At 47.5% G+C, this 21,312-nt stretch overlaps 1 protein-coding gene across 3 annotated transcripts in view; it reads left to right on the forward strand.

The window, feature by feature from the left end:
* The first annotated feature begins 14,443 nt into the window (after positions 1 to 14,443).
* The window catches only part of NRP2 (neuropilin 2), a 115,451-nt gene continuing 108,582 nt past the window's right edge, over positions 14,444 to 21,312 (forward strand). For all 3 annotated transcript variants that reach the window (XM_079924499.1, XM_079924500.1, XM_079924501.1), the window contains exon 1: positions 14,444 to 15,566. In XM_079924499.1, the coding sequence (XP_079780625.1) occupies positions 15,494 to 15,566 (73 nt within the window). In that variant the 5' untranslated portion in view covers positions 14,444 to 15,493. The remainder of the gene's footprint in view (positions 15,567 to 21,312) is intronic.

Raw genomic sequence — 21,312 nt, forward strand, 5'->3', positions numbered from 1 at the left:
CTCTGTGGGCCAAGGACACCTCCTTCTGGCAAGGACACATCCTCCCTCAGAACTGTAGTAAAGCCCATCCTATCATGTTGTTCCAGGATCACAGGGGCATCCTCACAATGTACAGTGGATTTATATAATCCGAGTTCACTAGATTATGCTGTTGTCACCCCAAGATCTCCGTGACTTACAGCGCAAAGGTTTGTGTTCTGCTCACAGCATGCGCCAGCTCATATCACCTGCGGCTCAGCTCTGCTCCTTGCGTCCTCTTCGTGCTGGGATGCAGGCTAACAGGCAGCCCTTCGCCGACACATGCCATTCTTGCTCATGGCAGAGGCAAAGGGCAGTGGCTGAACCTCACGATGGATCTCCAAGTGTCTGCTTGCAGGTGACATAGGTCACTTCCACTCTTGTTCCAATGGCCAAGGCACATTCATGGCTGAGTCTGATATCCAAGGGGCAGAGACATAACCACACCTTAGAGACGGCACTGCACACCACAGAACAAAGAGGGATGTAACCCTTTCGGTAGCAAACGAGGTGGATAATTGGGACCAATAATATAATGTCTCAGCTGGTGACATTAAAGCTTGGGGAAGGCTCCCACAGGGGCGCTAACTTGTTTATTCCAACTATAAAGTATCGTGGAGTTTCACTGTCTAGCTTTTGGGGGCATCAGCTCACTGCTATTTCTTCAGGCAGCATCGCGTGTCCTCCACAGAATTTCTTGTCCCTTCTTTATGCCACACTCTTCACTCCCTCCCTCCTCACCACACACACACACACACACACACACACACACACACATGCTCCCTCCCCTTCATTCCCAGGATCTAGTCCTTCCTCAAGCCTCCTCCTGTGCCTTGGAAATCTTTAGGGGTACAAGGCACAGATGCTCTTGCCTGGCCCATTTCCTCTGTTGGATGAGGTAAGAAGAAAGCCTCAGGTCCTTCTGGTGAAGGAAGGAAGGACACAGTGTAGGCTGGACTCTAGGAGACAGCTTAGACAGCTTGCTGTCCTTCACACACTCCCTCTGAATGTCTTTGGTTATGGTCGCTTTTTAAATAAATCAGATATCTCCCGCTGCAAGACTTTATCTTCTGCCAAAGGGTTTCCCTGAGTTTATAGATGAGACTCATATTCTCCCTGCTAGCAAAGCTTTTGTACCTTCTTAGGCTAGAAGGATACCTGTCTCCTTCACAACTTTGGTTACATAGAAATTACTTTTCTGTTAATTTATCCTTGAGAGATGTGCCCAGTAGTTGCACTTTTAAGATTTCTCAGTGTGTGTATGTGCATGTGTTCCTTTTTTTTTTTTTTTTTTTTTTTTTTTTTGCTCTTTGTACTTTTTTTTCAGCAGTAAATGAAATCCCTTCTGCCTCTTGGTCAAATGGGAGCCCAATGCAGGGACTCTTCCACATCCGTTGAACTGTCTCACCCCTCCACCACCATCACATTTTCTCCTCTCTGCCAACAGTGCCACTATTTCTTTATACTCTTCAGGATCTTTCTCCTGCCCAGAAGGTTCAGGTACAGGTGAGTCTCTTCAAAGTCCTGTGCCCACGGGTGCTTCTCACAGCATTGCACTGTTCCCTGTCATTCAACCATGACCTCACATCACTGGTTAAGACCCCACATAGTTTAGGCAAATAAATAGCCTGGGATTGTTACCACCCTCTGACACTTCTAAATCATCTCCAAAACAATGCATGTGTGCACCAGGACTTTCCCTTTTCAGTCTGCCAAATTATATTTCTAAAGTCACGTAAAGAACTCCAGCCTGAACACTGCTTACGCCACCCAGTCTCCCCTGGTGCAGAGCCCTCTATACCCGGAGTGGAAAGGGACCTTGAGACTGGCCCAGATCAAGACCCTAGGACCACTCAGGTATGCAGTTGTCTCAGTTTCCATCCAGAAAGATCATGATCTTTGACCTTCATGATGTTTGCAGTCCTGCCCCTGTGTCTAATCCTGCTGCTTTGGGACAAAGAGTGCTAACCTATGAATTGCCAGGCTTTTTCTTTTAAAGGATGAACGACGATTTGAAATAATGTAAAGCCAACCACCTAGTGAAAGAACACACATGGAGAGAGGGCTGTTTATACAAATGTCCATTGGGCTCACGCTTTATAGACTCATGGAGGAGAAGGAAGGCGAATCTTCTAGGGAGACCAGTCTATTCCAATCCCCTCATTTTATAGAGGAAGATACAGATACAGATGCACAGATAAAGCATTGAGTAAAACTCTGCTTGCAAGGCTGATGAATGACAGAAAGACTTCTCATCCCTTAAAGCAACACTTTCTGCTTTACCATGCCTCCTCCTTGGGCTAATTTTTTCCAGTAATTTTTTTCAGCAACAGGAAACCAACAAAAAGATATTTGAGATATTTCTATTTCTGAGACTGTTACGTGATAAATAATGGCAAGTTGTCCCCATTTAGATAGGAGTCGGTTTATTTAACCTAGTTCCCAATGGAGCTAGTAGAAAAAGACATTCAGTGGTTCCCCTCACCCAAGCACACCCTATCTGCTTGTTCCTGGAGAGATCTGCCGCACCAACAGTAGGCAAGTTATCACTCGGGTAGGTGTGTGTATCTTACTATCTGGCAGGCCTGGGTCTTTCTCCGTCTTGCTCAATCTAACTCTGTGTCACGGATACCCTGAAGGACAAGCCGTCTCTTAGCATGGCCCCAGCCAGGGAGCAATTAGGTGCTTAGTAAATGCTATTGCTTGGCAACATATTTTTTACGACAGTGGTGATACTGTCTTTTTAAAAAAATCAACATCCTGGTGACAGACCCCGTTTGGCCAGCTGATGCTGATTTGCGGTATGTTGCAAGATTTCTTTGGCATCTGTCCCCAAGTTCTTTTGCAGGCGTGTGGGTAAACAGACCACGTGGAGAGAGATGGGGGGAGCCGGAGCTTGGACTCTGAGTGTTGCGCTGTGGTGAAAGTACAGAACTCGGTGTCAGAAGTTTAGAGCTTAATTTCCTGCTCAGCCAACAAGTCTTTGTGTGATAAATAGACTGGCGTCCTGTACCCATAGGCAGGCAGAAAGACTGTCTACACAGCTCTGGAGCAGGGGGATCTGTTGATTTTGCAATTAGCGAAAGGTAAAGAGTCTTGTCTGAAACATTTAGTAAGGATCCCAGACTTGACACTCCTTCCACTGACTGTAAGCATTGTCTTCCTCTTTAAACAACCCTCCCGCCACCACATTTTAAGAGAGCCTTAGAATTTTTTTTTTTAATCATCTCTAACGAATATCACAGCAGCGTTTACACACATTGACTTTTTAAAATTGTTTTCATTGGATCTGGGTTTTCTCTGAACATGTTCCCCTTGAACAGAAAGGATCAAAATACAAAAGCGATGATAACCGTATATCTGATGGAATTGCCCGGGTGAGTATTTTAAAAATAGTAGCAGAGGGCTTTCCTGGTGGTGCAGTGGTTGAGAGTCCGCCTGCCGAGGCAGGGGACACGGGTTCGTGCCCCAGTCCAGGAAGATCCCTACATGCCGCAGAGCGGCTGGGCCTGTGAGCCATGGCCACTGAGCCTGCGCGTCCGGAGTCTGTGCTCCGCAACGGGAGAGTCCACAACAGTGAGAAGCCCGCGTACCACAAAAAAAAAAAAAAAAAAAAAAAAAAAAAAGTAGCAGAAGAGGCTTTGATTCTTCCCATCACAATGTTGCAAAAGAGTTTAAATACAGCTTTGCATTCGTTTAACTGAAAGCTGCCATTTCTCAGTGTTGGTTGGGTGTTGCATCTCAAAATGATGAGCACAGTTAACTTCAGTTACCAAAAAATATATATATATGAGTCTTAGCATATTTACGCGAGACTGTCATTGTTAAAATGATCCTACGAAAGATTCCACAAGGAAAAGATCTGCAAAAACCGGAATTACATAGAGAAATGTATGGGATGGGTTTGCATTTGATACGACTTATATTTGGCAAAAACAAGAAACATGAATACATTGAATTTTCCCGACCTGGGAAAAATCTGTCATTAATAATGGGGGTAATAACAACAATAACAATACAAATAAAGATTGCCATAACGTGACGCAAAAGCCCTTCATGATTTTTACACCTTTTGATCTAAACAGTAGTAGTTTCGGAGCTGATTCCAAGCAAATAGTTCCAGGTCAATCTATACTTATTGCACTGGGGTCCTTACTCACTTAAAAAATATGGACTCCCTTCAAACAGTGTCTTCTTTTAGATTATTTATAATATACTTCGATTCACAAAAATGTGATCTCCTATGTTCTAGCTCAAGAGCACGTTTTTGCATGAGGCAAGGTACCCCATGATAGAAACACAACCCCATGGCCGTTGCATTGGGCTGCCCTGGGTAAGCAGCTGAAATGTGACTGGGATGTCTGGGCGCTGATGTTTCTTCTTGGTATATGTGTGTCTGCTCTGCTTTGGGAAGGCGGGAGGGGATGGACACAAAAGGTTGGGTATAGCGATCCTAAACTCTGAGTCAGCTTGCCTGGCCACGGATTTTCAGGCAATTAAGTAAATGGACTTGAAAATTAACTCATGGGCATGTGCAATGGGCCCTGTGCGGGTCCACTGGCGCTTGCCTTTCTTAAGGATGATGTGTCATTGATTCCTCAATGGGATCGCCTCGGTCTGGTTCTCCCATCTCAAAGGATGTCAACTTGGGTTCCAGGCAAAGAAGGATGGAAGACTTGGGTCATCTATTTCCAATCAAATGCATAATTTTAAAAAATTATTCTGAGACAGAGAAGCCTACTACTTAAGCCACAACTAAGGAAAAAATAATGTGTGTAAAAGTAAGATTACTGCTGCTTAGAAAAATGTGACTTAAATGAAAACTCACAAGACTAGTTTTAGGAAGCCAGAATTATCTGGATCCCCAGGGACAAAAAATAGAAAAATTTCCCCACTAATTCTTTTCTTTCTGTAAACATCCTAAAGGTTTATTGAATTACAGTTATAAGTTGAAAGAAGGCAGTTTGCCCTACTTGGAAGAAGAACATGTTAAGCTTTTTTTTTTTTTAAATTGTAACAGAGTTTCCGAGAATTCTAAGAAAAAGCAATTCCTAACACTGTAAGGGCAATATAAGTTTGAATTTGGTTTACAAGGTTGACATTTTGGAAAAATATAATAAATTATGTTGATACTCTGGTAAGTTATTTGGTAATTCATGTTGCTGTAGTTATTTTAAGACCTAGTGCATAAATATCATGTTTCCATTCATTCAAAAAGCATTTACCCAGCACCAATCATGTGCCTGAAACTGGGTTAAACCCTGGGATTCTCTGATGAGCAATACTACTATTTATTTGATAAAAAGTAAAATCAAGCAACAACTATGCTCCATTGGGCCCCTGCTCTAAAAATTGAATAGAATGACAGAATTTGAGGGCTTGAAAATATTTTAGAGATCACCTAATCCACTGCAACCCACAGAAAGAAATATATTTTACACGTGACCTAGAACACATGTGTTTATGTGTGTATGAAATATATGTATATAAATGGAAACAGGTTTCATGAAACAATAAATGCTCTTATTTCATTCTGATCTATTGCATTTTTTAAAAAGTGTTGATCACAAATTTATAAGTTGATTTCATAACCCACTGATGGATCTCAAACTGGACTTTGAAAAACACCAGTGTAACAAAACTCCTTATCTTAAAGATGAGAGATTAAGCCTGAGCTAGGTTACTTGCTTATTATAGAGTCTTGGTTAATGGAAAGACTAACCCACATTCCCTGTCTGCTGTTTATTGGTCTCTATCACATTATCTTGTTTTGTTTTCCTCTTAGAACTCACTATCACCATCTGAAATGACCCAGCTCATGTTGACTTGGGTGTTATCTATCACTCGTACTAGGAGGTAAATCTCCTGAGAACAGTCATCTTCACTGAGGTGCTCACCATTATTCCACCCATGCAGAACTTGGCGTATAGTACCTGCTCAATAAATATTTTTTGAGAGCTCTAAACTGGACCCTGCTTTAGATTCACCTGAATAGTTTGATAAGGCCATTACTTTGGAATAACAACATGGCTCTGATGAGTAAGGAAACAGAATCACAGAGAAATGAAACGATTTGACATAAAACACACATGGCATTAACAGAAAAGCAAGAACCAGAAACTAGGTCTCCTGACCCAGTTCAGAGCCCTGAGTTTCCTCTGACATGTCTGTCGTCTTACATTGTTAATTCAATTATTAATGTTATTAGTCTGACTTGCCCTAGAATACTCCTCACCCCCAAAGCGCAACTTTTCTATTTTCCGAGGGCTAGGGTAGCTCAGTGTCAGAGAAGATGAGGCCTGTATATAGGGTATAGCAACACGAAAACATGCTTCCAAATGTGTTGAAAGGTCAAAAATTACATTTCCTTCTTCTAAATTATGATCAACTCAAATGGGAAATCAAATGGGAAGTGTTTTTACGTCCTAGATCCTAGTCAAATTCTAACAAAGAGACAAACTTGCTTTGTAATTTAACTTCGGGGGCTTGTTTAAAGGGAAGTAAATTGCTTCTGGTCAGAGAGGTTTTTGTTTAGCCAAGTTTCCAGTATGACTTTTAAAACTTGTTAGAAACTAAACTCCAGGACTCCATGTCAAAGAAACAGAGAATGAGAGAGAGAGAGAGAGAGGGTTGGAGAGTCTGACTTTAGGCTACAGATGAAAGCCCAAATTCTGCCAAACGACCACTTTTGAAATAACTCATACAGCAACTTACCCCAACTCACCAAACCTCCAGTGCCCACTTGAGAAAACCCAGCTTCATCTGGCATAGGGTTAAAGGGCTCCTCATGGCAAGTGCACCCCAGGCTTTTTCTGAGTAACCCCAGCAAGCCCAAAGCGTCCCCTGCCCATCCTGGGTCTTCAGTAATTCAATGAGTCTAACATCAGAGGCGAGTGATTGAGAACAAGTGCCTTTGATCCTAAAAGGAAAGTTTCCACTGGATTTTGATGAGTGACATTGGGTGTAGGGTTTGGGACAGGCTGGGAATATTCTGTCTTCTGAATCAGACTCAGAAAATAATAAATACAAGATGCCAGGCATGCCATGTTTTATACAGTGACCCTAGACCAGGGTTTCCTCAAGTTTTTGTTGCCTATTTCAAAGTTGGGGAGGGGAAGTTTGGAGACTAAATGAAAAGTGATCATATTAATTGTGCTCTAGAAGCAATTTTCCATTTCATATTATCCCAGCATAAATGTGGCCCCTGCATTCCATTCACAATGAAAAACATCAGGGTACAGAGCTCCCAAGAGGGCTGGTTTCTGACTAATGTACCCAGGGGGAAAGCCTAGGAAACATTAAAGCGGTAGCTAGGAGTTTTAATGAAGTTAACCTGCTGAAACCAGGGGAGGTTTGCCTGAACAACACCTGAAAGCACTTTGATTATGGCATCGGCTTCAAAAGAAACGTGGTCCCTCATTTCTGAGCTCTGCTGCACTGAGAAATAGAATTGCACCTTTATGTTCAGGCTAATTTCGCTGCCTTGCTGAGGGCCAAAAGCATTCTTAAGCATTCTGAGGATGGAAGGGATGGGGGCTGGTCCTCTGTCCCGACCGGCCACGTCATCACAAGCCCAAATGGACAGAGGGTGCTCTGAACCCCTCAGTTTGGACCAGGTCCTAAGAATGTAAAGTCCAGCATGATAAATGCCTTCCGGTTCAGAAGAAAATAACCTCCCACTTTCTGCTAACATTGAGCCAATTCAGGTTCTACGGGTTGGCTTAAAAAAAAAAATTCAAATAATCCCTAGCCTTTATAAATTTCCCCTCTCTTAACACATAAACTCCCCTTAGCTTTTTAATATTACAACTTCCTGCTCCATTTCCTTTTATTTTGTGATGTGTTGCATTTGTTCAGTTCGGCTTTCTTTTCCATTTTTCTCTTCTGCTGGTCTCTCTCCTAAATTCCTTTCCTTTCACATCTCTTCCTCTTGGATTTTAGCTCTGCATATGCTCCTATTGTTTTCTTTTCTGGTCACAGCTGCCCCCTAATGGTTTGGGCTGGAGAAGGGAAGCTGGGGAAAAATATAAAATGTGCTTTTGCTTTTAACTTGGAATGTAGTCTCGGTATCTCTGGAAGGATCCCCCAAACCTGTATCAATGGGGAGGTGAACTGTAGAGGTGAACTGCAAAACTGAGAGACAGGGTGGGAGGAAAGTTTAAGTTTTCACTGAATACATTTGGTTTTAACTTTTTTTTTTTTTTTTTGCGATATGCAGGCCTCTCACTGTTGTGGCCTCTCCCGTTGTGGAGCACAGGCTCCGGACGCGCAAGCTCAGCAGCCATGGCTCACGGGCCCAGCCGTTCCGTGGCATGTGGGATCCTCCCAGACCGGGGCACGAACCTGTATCCCCTGCATCGTCAGGCGGACTCTCAACCACTGCGCCACCAGGGAAGCCCTTGAAAATTTTTAAATGACGTACATGTATTAATTATTCTCTTTTTTAAGTTTAGAAAATAAATAGAATCCAAGTCTGGAGATGGAAACGGAGACCGCCTCTACAAATCATTTCTTGGTCCCTGCAGAAAGCAAGCATCATTCCAATCCCCCTCCCCATCAGGGATCTCATCCGGAAACTAAGAGTTGATTGGCAGCTCAGTAAACTGCATAAGAGTAAATATGAAGTAGGAGAGTGGGAACTAATGACTATGGTGGGTGTGAATTAACCCACCCTGGAGTATCCTCAATAGCAAAAGGTCAGCTCCCTGACACTTGCCTTTCTGTCAGGACTTTCATGCTCAAATTAGCAACTATTGCCATCATAATGTAACAATCACCTGACATGTAGATGTCTAATTAAGGCACCTTAAGTCACAAGCTTACAAATCTGAAAACAGCAATAACCAAAAAACCAAAACCAAAAACACCCAAAACACCTTACAAATCAGTGGGACTTTAAGAGTGTAGGTATGCATGTGAAGGAAGGAAAAGGAATGCACACTCATGGAGGCAGGATGCACGTTTCCAGGAATTTTTGTCTATGAATTTAGTGAGAGAATGGGAATCCTCAGCTCAAAATATGATTTTCCTTACTGGTAACACATTTCAGATCATAACCCTAAAATTTCCCATCCTATCACCTATAAATGCCACGAAGTTACAAATAAGTTATTGGCCTGTGTTTGTGATTGTCAAGAAGAATCTGTATGTTTTTAGGGGTTAGGAAAGGCCTTTGTCCAAAAATCCAAAAATATCTCCTCTGAAAACCCTGCCAAGATGCCTAACATACTTACTTTCTCTTTGTGAAAAGATACCCAATATAAATACTATGAAAACGGAATATCCAGTTAAGCCCCATCCATGCATTTACATCTTCTTGGGGGAAAAAAGGTTATCAGTTTCAACTACTGATCTGTCTATGAAATTAAGACTAAAACTAGCTTTAAATTCATGAATGAGGATGAAGTGCAGGAAGGTCCCAAGCCAAAATACAAAACTGAAAAGGGGTGGAAGTCATTCAAACCAACCCTTCCATTCCACACGTGAGGAAACTGGTTCCAAACTGGTTATCAGATTTTTCAAGGGTGAGGGAGACCTAAGGCCCATCTGCCCTGACCTCAGGTTTCTGCTGCCCCAACCTGCTTCTCTCCACTGTGGGCTGGAGCTGAGGCCAAGAGCCTGGAACACCGTGAAGGCGCTGATCCCTGGTGAGTGCTCCGGAAAAGCTGTCCAAGAGAGCAGAGAAGGGGCGCGTATAATACAAGCCAGCCCTTCTCTTCCACACCAAACAGACACCATACATTTTCAAATGATACGTCTGCTAATACTGGGGTTCCCTTTTGGGTGAACAAGTGAGGTAGTCTCAGAGACTAACAAGGGTATGAAATTCTAGGGCTTCTATGGGTAATCTCCTGCTCTGGTCTTTTGATTATCTAAACCCGAGCTGTCCAATACATTCAATAGCCCTTAAACTCATGTGGAATCCTCTTTTTTTTTTTTTTTTTTGAGAGGCTAGGAAATTAAAATTGTTTAATAAAATTAAATACAATTTAAAATTCAGTTATCAGTCACACCAGGCATATTTCAAATGCCTAATAGCCAGGCGAAGAGCACAGATACCTCCTTCATTGCAGAAAGTTGTACTGGAGAATGCTGCTTTAAAGTGAAGGGTGGGGGCTTCCCTGGTGGCGCAGTGGTTGAGAGTCCGCCTGCCGATGCAGGGGACGCGGGTTCGTGCCCCGGTCCGGGAAGATCCCACAGGCCGCGGAGCGGCTGGGCCCGTGAGCCATGGCCGTTGAGCCTGCGCGTCCAGAGCCTGTGCTCCGCAACGGGAGAGACCACAACAGTGAGAGGCCCGTGTACCACAAAAAGAGTAATAAAGTGAAGGGTTGACAGGCTCCATTTTAAAGCACTGGTGCCTCAAATTGTATAAAAATGAGTGTAGCAGAGGAAGAGCTTCCTCATGCTTAAACCAAACAGAGTAGCGAGAGCATTATGACTTCTGTAGTTTTCTTTGCCAAGGATTTCAGGGACGTCTGAATGAATTTTGCACGTTTCACTCGTTTTGGGGTTTTTTCCTTCTTTTTTCATTCACAAGTCTCCCTTCTACCTGATCTAGCGTCTATGTCTGAGAAAGAGATGAGAGACACACACAGTTTAGAGTGAAGGAGATCTCAGTACTTTATGGAAATCTGTGAGGATTCTGGAAACCCACCAAAAATAATATCTAATAGAAACTATGAGGTGGTGTTGATCGTTTAAAGAGTGAGTAGGAAAAAAGCCTATTGACCAGAAACCTGGTCTTCAGCTTCAAACGAAAGAGAATAAAAAATGAAGACCTATTACATTTTAACTGAAGCTTTGCCGCTGAGACAGATGCAGCTAAACATTAACTAGGGCAGTGTAGTGAATTATAGATTACGATGCAATTATGTCTCTTATCTCCCTCTTTCGGGGTGAGAGCTTGTCAATGTCAGGGCTCAGATAAGGGGAAGCACCATGTGACAGGTGGTATCTATTGTAGAAGCATAAAACTTCTGGAACTCTTAGATCTTGTGTTCCCAGGAGGCAAGACCCCAATGTCTTACTTGCTTGCATACCTCCTGCATAGTCATGCTTCCACGAGCATTTAATAAGCACACTGCAATAAACACAGATGGAAAACCACACCTGAAACAAACCTCTAGTAACAACCAATGGTTGAGTGGGTGGGTGGTGAAAGGGCTGGATCCGGCTCCATAAACCCCGCCAGTTGGTAATTTGAACATGTTTTTGCAAACCTCTCACACCCATGAGGTGAGGTTCTTGGTGTTTTCAAAAGGCTCTTTGCTATCACTTCTAAATAAATGTTACAAGGTAAACCTGGAAACACCACCGCTCTGGCATTTTAAGGGACATGTTCTTAGGGGCTTTTCCCAGATACTTGAAACATCTGCTCCCTATCTGAAAAGTTCCTGGAGTGGAAAAGTGAAGAAATACTTGTCCAGGGGTCTTTCAATGGAAGGGCATATATCAAAGGTTATGTGAAAACACAGTGTCTCAGAACAGAGGTTCTCAATTCTGGCCTGATGAGCATTTACATCAGAATCACCTAAAACATGTGTTAAAAATACAGATTCCCAAACCCAAGGAATCTGATCTGCAGGAGGATGCTGCCCAGGGATCTGAATTTTTACCACTTTCCCTAGGTGATTCTGATGTAACCTTGGGTTGGGACTGTCGAGCTGGAAATGCCCATCTTTCCACTGGGGTGTGGCTAGGTTACAGCTTTCTCTTAGCATCTTTTACAAACCTGTTTTATGTTCCCCACATCCCTTCTTGTCAAAGGAATGGAATGTAGGATGGGATTATCTATTATTATTTCACAATGAAGGATAATGACGTAAAACGTCCTAGGTGAGTCAGTGATTCTGCCAGGAATCTCGACTTCACTAGTTAGCTGTTTTCTAGTCAGTTCAGTGTTTCTGTCAACTAGCCCATTGTTTCTGTCAATGCTACTAGTCTTTAGTAGGCAGGCTTCTCCATGGGACTCACACGAGTGAAAAATATGGACTCACAAAATAATGAAAAGTACGGTGCCTGGCTCCTCACCCCTGCACCTCTGGTCGAAACCAAACCAATTGTAGGCAAACCCCTGAGATTCCAGTCTAGACAAAAACTGGGGCTGGCAGGTCTGAGCCAGTCCCATTCTGGAGAATTTCCCTAAAGATTCGTTTTCCATAGGGCACAGGTGGGATTTGCGTTTAGTCCCCAGAGTTCTTGGAAGTCCTGAATTAAAGCAATTCTAAGTCCCCCTGAGTCCATGGGCTCTTGTTCAGAGTGGGCTGGGGGAGATCTGGTCTCAGTCTAAATCTTCCCTGGTCTGGTCTTAAAGGGCTGTGAGCTCCTGGAAGTAAAATCAACGCCAGAAGTGCTACTGCAGGTACTGTTACCATTATTTATTGAGTGCTGCCCCCTAGAGGATTCAAAATGGTCTGGCCGCTGGGAGTCCCCAGGGCTCTGAACCAAAGACTCACCCTCTACCCAACTGCAGGAAATCAGGACTTGACTCAAGTGGACTGATTAGAACTCTTGCAACAGTCCTACTGAGGACTCCCAGGAAGTAAGTTAGCTCCTTCTTAATGACTCCTCTGAAAAATTAAAATCCATGATGCTGGGAATCAGGTCCAGGAACGGAACACTGAGACTGACCCTTCTCCCTACCAGACCAAAGACCCTCGAAGCATCCTGATAGGCACCTCCAACCCTGAGAACCTGAGGGCAGAAGTCCAGAGTTTCCTTCTTATGGTTTCCCAATGGGCTTCAGTTTACTTTTTCTTTGTCTCCCCTTCACCTGAACTCTGACTATAATGTTCTCAGAAACAGAATTCTTCCATGTTCGGCACTTGCTAGATGGGTTGGTGGTGGGGAGGTGATCCTAAATGACTCTCTTTATGAAACCTGTGTCACTGTAGATAATGTTATTTGTCCTTAAGTTAGTACCTTGGCGATGATAGAAGCCGAGATCACCATGTAAGTTTCAAAATCCAGACTGCCTCTTTACTCCATTAAATATTAGGGAGCAGTGGTCTTTCTTTACAACTGACATTTAAACAGGAAAAAAAGTAAACTTGGAGTTTTTAATAATACGGATGTGCTCTCAAGGCCAGGAAGGAAGGGGGGAAAGAAGGACAGGAGAGAGAGAGAGAAAATGAAAGGAGTGAGAGGTAGTCTTTAGGCCTGCCAGGGAACATGCTCACTGGAAAAACTCACCAGGCCTCGGTTAAATGCCCTTTAAAACCAGGCATCTAAGATTAACAGTGTGATATGCAGCCAGTGGATGTACACAGCACTGTAAAATCCTTGCACGGCTTGGCTCAACTATTTGCAAATGGCTTCTGATTCAATTTTGTTTTGGTTATCTCAGTGTAAATAACAGTTAAGTGGGAGTTACAGATTTTTCAAACACTAAAAGTGATAAACAAAGCTAATGGCAAGTCCAGATAAGGAGGAAAACCACCCAGAAGAATCCACAAGCACAAGCAAAGAAATAAATGGGAGAGTCAGATGCGTGTGTGTTTCTTGTCACCGAAACTTTATTTTTCTTAATCTGCAGAGTGGCAGAAAAGGTATCCGCAAAGTGTTATTTAGACTGTTCCTGTTAAGAGTCTGTATGATAATGTAGTAATAGGTGCCTAGTGAAGCGAGACGGTTTGAATCCACAAAGCCATCCCTAGAAACAAAGATACAAGTGTCTTCCCAACTGTTAGCTCGAGGCTCCCTCTAAACAGGCTTCACGCCTCCATTTAAAAATAGTTGGCATAATGCTGTTTTCCTTCTCTCGGCGTTGTGTCCACATCTCCGTGGGGAAGTGTGAATAGAAGTAGTTACAGTAGCATTTCGAGAAACCTTCATGTACCTGGACTTTTTTTGGAGAGTTGGGGGAATCCAATTTGTTTACCTGAAAAATTTCTTTGAAGAATGTCTTTCCTCTTCTTCTGATAGTTACAAGTTAGGAGCGCAGGGGAAACTACATCCTCACCCAGAGGAGAGGAGTATGTTTGGGACACAACAAAGGATCCGAGTAGTAAACGCAGGGAGTGTTTGGGGTTTTATTCAGCCGGGGCTGACCGTGTGTGTCGCCGCCACGCACTGCTGCCTGTGCGAACGCATGGCTGAGCTGCCGCCTGGCTCCCTACTCCAAACACCGTACGCCACCCAACTCCTCTTGTAACGCCATTGCGCGTGGCATGGTGTTGGGTTCTACGTGTGTGGCACGGGAGTCGGGGAATCGGGGGAGAACAAGAATTTCCTCCGTTTCCCGCGGAGTCTTCCTCGGGCGGGGGCCAGGCGGCCAAAGGCAGCGCGCCCTGGAGGTGCCCGGGGGCTCTCCTTCTCCAGGGCATTACGCACGGGCGGCCCGGCGCAGCCAGGCGCGGAGGTGCCCAGGGTGGGAGAGTGGTGGCCTGGTGGGAGAGTGGTGGCCGGGTGGGAGCTGCCTTAACTTTGATCCGGCCGCGGCCGACGGGGAAACCGCCGCCGCCCCGCCCGAGCCGGGTGCCGCCGCGCTCTGCTCTTCGCCGCGCGTCTCCGCGGCTGCCTCTTTAATCAGGAACACAGAAGGGGCGGGCCCTGAGCCGGCGCGTAATCGGATAGCTCTGCCGCGGCTCTGACATCCACCCGCTGCTCGGCCTGAAAAGGCAGGGGGGAGACGGAGGGGAAGCAGAGAACGCGAGCGAGGCAGCAGCCCGCAGCCCGCCCCCAGCACATCCTCAGACGCGCAGACACTCGGCAAGGCGCTAGGCGAGGTGGAGGTGAGGGCGGGCGCGAGCGAACTCGGAGAGGGGCTCGCTCGCTCCCAGGCGATCCCAGCCGGCGCCGCTGCCGCCGCAGCAGCAGCAGCCGCCGCCGCAGCAGCCGCCGCCGCCGCAGCAGCTTCCTTCCTCAGACTCCCCTCTTGAGGCTGGCCAAGCGGGTGTAGCCTTTGGGGGAGGCTCCCGCTAGAGGAACCCGGTGAGGGCAAGAGCTGGGCGGCCGCCTCCCGCTCGGGCCGTCGGGTGGTCTGTGCCTCCACCAGCGTGTCGGTCCCGAGTGCCGGGGGATGTGTGTCAGTTTACGCCTCTGAGATCACACAGCTGCCTGGGGGCCGTGTGATGCCCAAGGCAAGTCTTGGCTTTTATTTTTATTATATTTTCCTTTTTTTTTTACGCTTGGCTTACGGAAAATACTCGTGATGTTGTAGGATAAAGGAAATGATACTTTGAGGAACTGGAGAGGGCATAGATGCGTTTTGTTTTTAAGAGAGGAAACCCGTCCTCTCTTCCCGGCTTGCTCCCTCTTTGCTGATTTGAAGAGCTACCCTCCTCCTGGTGAGGTGGGGATCCAGCAAGGATAAAGGTGAAGACGGGCCGCCAGGACCCAGGAGGGAAACACTGACCAGTAGAAACCTTTGCAGAGGACACTGTAAGGAAGAACATAAGAGAGAGAAAAATACAAAGACTTGTAATTAAACAAGAAATCTACAAAAACAGCTCTGGAGAAAGCTTCCTTCTCCAAAATGGATATGTTTCCTCTCACCTGGATTTTCTTAGCTCTCTACTTTTCAGGACATGAAGTGAGAGGCCAACCAGGTAAGCCCCTGAAAGTTGTTGTTTTTTGTTTTTTCTATTCATTTCAATATGCCTTTACCTTTAAAAGCAACTGCTAATGCAGGGGGCCACACGCAATGGCAAAGAAGGAAGATCTCTCAATACTGAATAATTTAGAGAGAGATCCCAGCCGGCCCTCCCTACACCACCACCGCCGCTAAAACCCAACTTTTCTCTCCTGCTAGGAGTGTGTGAGTGTGTGTGTGTGTTTTGAAACATAGACAGAATTTGGCGGTGTTCAGATGTCACATATGGACTGAATCAAAGGTTTAAAAATACTACAAAGCTTTTGCATTACAGTTTTGGGGAATTTTTTCCCCCTGTCTTGAAGCAGAACACATCTCCCTTGAGTTTCTTCAACCTAGCCAGTGAAATATAAATCATTTGCGTTCCCTCCCCTTAGCCACATTGAGCAATGTTAACTGAAGGGCTTGGGAACTGCAAGAGTCTAGTTTGGGTTTTCCAGTGCTGTAGCTTGTTTGCAGAACGTGTGGATGGGTCTCAGGATCACTGGGCTGAGGCTGATGGAGCAAGTGGTCTTGTGGCTGAGCTCGGGGCTTGGGGCTGGGCGCTTCTGGCAACCGAGGCGTTTGGTCATTCAGCTCTCTTTCCTGCTGTATTTTCTGGGGAAGAAAATCATGTGTTCTTTTAAAAATTATTATTAGATAACACAAAGTATGTTGCCCTCAAAGGTCTCTCATTCTTGTGAAGTGGTCAGAAACTTTTGAGTGGAATTTGTTCTCAACCACTGCCAAAAAGGGTGCGTGGACAGACTGCAGAGATAAGTACTGCAAGGCCCAGAACAGTGTGGGGCCAGTACTTGTGAGCTAGGGGCACACTCTCGGAGAAGGGCTGGTTCCAGGGAATCCAGTGGGGCATGTTCTTGCTTCCGCATACCACTCTCCCGGGTGAGCCTCTCTCCCCTCTGACAACAGTGTCGCAGTCTGACAAAACTCTTAAAAGCTGCTACAGGTGATTGAGAGTGGGGAAACCATGCCGGGAGGAAATGGGGAAAAGAAAGAGAGGAGAAAAAGCCTTCCTGAAGTGCCCTTACCCGCAGGCACTTCGAAGTCTGCCACTGCAGCGATAGCACTAACCCCTTGCAGCCTCCCGGGCCCTCCCCCATCACAGCGGGCTAGTGGGAGCCCGCTGTGGGGGCCCGGGACTCTGATTCTCACTCCCCAGCACTGGCACGCACCCCACTCGAAGCTTGGGTGATTATTTGAGGGGGAGAAAGATTCGCGAATGCCCTTGTTATCCAAATCCACACGTTTGCTGCGTCTTCTCGGCCATAACTGGTCTTCAAAGCAGTTGAAAATCGTATCAAAGAGATGGGTGCAGGTCCCACTTGGGGAGATTTCCTGTGGCTCCCCATTCCCTGTTGCCTTAATTCTAAGTTCCCAGCTTGAAGCGAAATTAAATTACCTCCCACAGACCTGAAAGCTGCATAAATTATGTATGTTTGTGTGATTCGCTGTGTGTATATATGTGTGTGTGTGCGTGTGTGTGCCCGCGCGCGCGCGCGCGGTGAGGATGCCCACGGTACATTATGTATTCAGGCACGGACTCTGGTAGGCCCCGGCGCGCGAGCGCGGGCGCGCGCGCGCACACACACACACAACTTCAGGTTCCGTGTGCTCTGAGGGGCGGGAGGGGTAGTAAAGCCTCGGGGGCCATCTCCTACCCCAGATGTTCTGACATCTGTCCCCGAGCACTGCGCGGAGTGTGTACGTGTGTGTGCGACGTCCGCTCAAACCCACTCCCGCTCTGCCACCTGCCTTCCGCGCTCTCTGCAGAGCCCCCTCCCACCGCAGCCCCGGGCCGCGCTGCGTCACTTCTAGAGAAGCCCAGAGGCGCGGAGCACAGGGCTGGTCGCCCTCTGTGAGGCCTCAGGCAGCCTCGGACCCAGGGTGGGACCTCCTGATGGGACGCGGAGCTGAGACCCGCCCGGGGTGGGTATTCTCACCCGAAAAGGCGATCGCAAGCCGCGGGCCGTTCCGGCTTTTCGTCGGAGCAGCGGACTGGCACCGGGGGAGCCGGCAGCGGGTGGCAAAGGGCGAGGCCCAGCTAGACCTCTGACTCACCCGGTGCGCGCCGGCCGGGAGGGGGCCGTGCCGGGGAGCAAGTGAGCAAATAACCTCGTGGCCAAGGCGGGCAGCCTCTTGCACTGGCGGGCGGCTGGGAGGCCCAGTGGGCGTCGCGCACCAGGCTCCCCCGTCCTTGCCACACCGACCGCCTTGCCAGCTCGCAGCGCCGCCGCCCGCCTGTCTCCCTCCCGCCCCGGCTCGGGGGCTCGGGGACTTGGGACCGCTCGGAGGGCCCTGCCCGGAGCACCCCCTCCTGCCTCGCGCACTCCACTTTGCGCTGCATTACCCCTGCTGCCCCCAGAGAGCCGGCTTTGAGGGGCTGGGGGCCCGAGCGCTGGACGAGCTGGGTGGCGGGAAGACTGGGTGGGATTCGGAGCGGAGGTTGGAGGCGCAAAGGAGGCAGCTTGAGCCGCGGGAATGAGAGCAACTTGCGCGGCCTCTAGTAGCGCTGCGCGCCGGGCGCCCGCGGGTGCGCGCGAACAGGTGAAGCGCACGCGGCGCGCGGGCATTCCACGTGGTGGGGACGTGGTGGCCCCCCAGCCTCCCCCCTACCCCGCGCTGTCTCTAACGCCGCATCGATTTGTTTGGGCTACGCAGCAGAAACAGAGTCGAGCGATCCATAAACATTCTATTAGGCAAAAATATTCCCAGCGAAAGCAAAACCGAAGCTCAAGCCTGGGCTAAGTGGGCCGCCTCCAGCTCCTGCAGCCTTGTCCCCTCCCCCTCCTGACTAAGGACACCTCCAGGGAGAAGCTTGCGGCATTTCCTTAACGCTGCCCATTGCCAGAAAGTTAAGTCGCCGCTGCGGTTCTCCGCCTGGGAGAAACCTCTGCAGTCGCCGGCGAGTTCTGCCTCCCCTCCCCCACCATCTCGCTCTTTGCTTTTCCGCTAGGGAAAAAGAAATATTCACGGCCAGTGCTTCATTTTCACTGATTGATTTCTCTTTAATATCAACAGAAGTTAATGGAGGCGGGGCGAGCTGTGATTAAACGGCTGCCTCCAGCCTTCGCCTCGGGCTAGCGCACCTCCGTTTTTCCCACCAGGTCCCCGGCGGCTGGATGGGGGGGCATCCACAAAGCTAATGTCCAGGGGCTGGCGGGGGTGGTGGGGTGGCATGAACCGCTCGCCCCTCCGGGAACCTCTGCGGTATGGGGGTGGGAATCAGCTTTCCGGGCCAAGCTTAGGGGATCTGGCTCAACCGTGTCACCGCTTCTGCGGCTCCGGTTGAATTTCTCTGGAATGGGAGGAGATCGGCGCTCTGGTTTACTGGCGTGTGCTCACCACTCGCCTCCCTCCCACCACCTCCCTTCCTTTCGGTTTCAGACGGAGAGGAGAGCCCCCTGGCGCTAGCCATTCCCCGGTCAGAGCCTGGCCGCGAAACTCCCCCTTGCTGGACTTAATCTCGTGGTCAGCGGGGGGACGGGCTTTTGCTCAGGAAATCATCAGGCCCTGACAATGGGTTTCTTCAGATAGTGGCAACTCCCAGCCCTAACGTTTCCGCACCTCCGGGACACACTGCTTGGGGCCAAAAGAGCCCGGACCCTGTAACCAAAAACCGCCCCTCCCTTACCCGCCCCCCCGCCCGCCCCTTGCCTGGAGAGCTTTGATCTGTGCTTGAGTTTAACACCATTGCCACGGACACTGGCAAACGCAGTCAATTCAACCTTCCGTCTGGACTGGATGATCAGATAAGAGGTGTAAATTAGCTGTGGGAGACAGGTCTGGTTCAAACAAATGCTGAAAGAGAAGCAACGGCAGTCTAGGCTCCGGATAGGAGTTTGAAGAGGGTTCCCTTTTTAGCCTGTCTCCACGAATGGCGGGATGGCTGTGGGCAGGCATAAAAATTTGCCAGCAGATCTATAAACTCCTGGATTCGGCACAGGCAGCCTGCTCTAGGCTCTGGGGACTGGTCCCGTGCCCGCATTCAGTAGGTACGCGGTCAACTTTATCCCATAAGCAGCCACTGGAGGTAGTGAAGCTAGCGCCAGTTGCCAACAGAGCACACAGTGCAAAACAGTGGAAAGAGAAGAGCTCCCCATGAGGGCTCCAGGGCAAGCTCCTTCTTGTCCAAGTTGTGCCTGGTAGAATTGTGTATGCCCAGGCAGCACCGCAGGTCTGGACTTTTCATGTCATGCCGTGGAGCCCTCAGATTAAGCCACAGAGCACCCAACTGGCAAAATGAAATGTTGGAAGGCTGCAGTGACTGAGAACCCCAGGCTATCCAGACAGGACTCCTGCTGTCTACTAAATGGTTCTCATCTCCTGCTGTTGAATGTATAGTTCATATTCTGCACCCCAAAGGTCAGTTCCTATCTTCACAGTGTAGTCGAGTCTAGGGGTCGAAATGCCAGTTCATATGCAATGAGGCATGAAAGCAAATAACAGCTGGGGAGAGGCCCCCGGGGATCAGTGGGGAGAGACACCATAGACTGGATGGTCCTGAGGACCCTGTCTGGTGTTTTTCATTTGACTCAACTGCTTATTGAAGGAGCTGACTTTGGGTGACCCAAGTGTGAGACAGTTCTGCGTTGACACAATTCAGAGCCAGGTTCATCGGTAAAGAGTTTTCAGAATATATTCCCCAAAGTCCAGTTTGGGAAGACTTTAGGAGCAGAAGCATAATATCTTTTTAATTTCTTGCACTGATGAGAAAAGACTTGAAAAGTGACATCTGGGCAGTAGTTTGTAGTATCATTAACATATTTGAGGTATTTTATCATGTGACCATCATTTGCCACTGGATAAGCTGTGAGGCACCCTCTTTGAGTGTCAGATTTGTGTTTGATCCCTGGAAGTTAGTCTTTGTATGGTTCCTTCCAGGTAAGGCATTCACTTTTTTTTTTTTATAATTAACCCATTCGTGGTATTGCGGAAGTTTGTCCTAGAGAGCCTACAGCCTTTTCCAAAGCTTTATCTGCTTCGATGAGAAATGGCTGAAGGCTTAATGGTCTCATTACCTAACAGGATTCAGTGGGGTTGGATTCCAGGACACAGTGGCCTTGTAGCATGGCTGGCCCTCCAGGAGAAAGCATCTTCTAAAGGTTTAGGAAGCTGTCAAGTTTAGATAAGGCTGAGCTCTGATCCTAGGGGACCTTGGTTGTATTAATAAGGAGAAATTAATTTTTAACCACTGGGAACATTGCCAAATTATGTGACCTTTGGCAGACCAGCTGTGCGGTAAAAATAAATCCCCCATCTTTGAAAACGCTGCTCCTCTCAAGTAGAACAATACCAACGTGGCATTTAGGATGGGGAAGAATGGGGTTGAGGAGACAGGAGAGAAATGGCAGCTGCGGAGGAAAAAACCCTCTGATGTTGTGACACATAGTTTCAGACTTGAGCCATCTAGTCACACCCCTACCACACCCTCCCCCCAGACACACACCCTGGTTTCCAGGACCCAGGAAAGAGGGCCAGGATGACAAGCGCCTGAGGTGCAGGGAGTGGAAACTGTTAAGTGCTTGCAGCTCACTCACACCCCAGCCTCAGACACATCTCTCATTGTTCACACACAGATTCCTGGCACGGGGGAGAAAAGGAGTTTTCAAACAGGCAGAACATTTTTCTTGCCCTAAATGCCACTAAATAAGTTTGTCACTGAAATGTTTTGGGGAGACCTTCATCGGACTTCCCAGCTTCTG

Source organism: Stenella coeruleoalba (assembly GCF_951394435.1).
Source record: "Stenella coeruleoalba genome assembly, chromosome: 6".
NCBI lineage: Eukaryota > Metazoa > Chordata > Mammalia > Artiodactyla > Delphinidae > Stenella > Stenella coeruleoalba.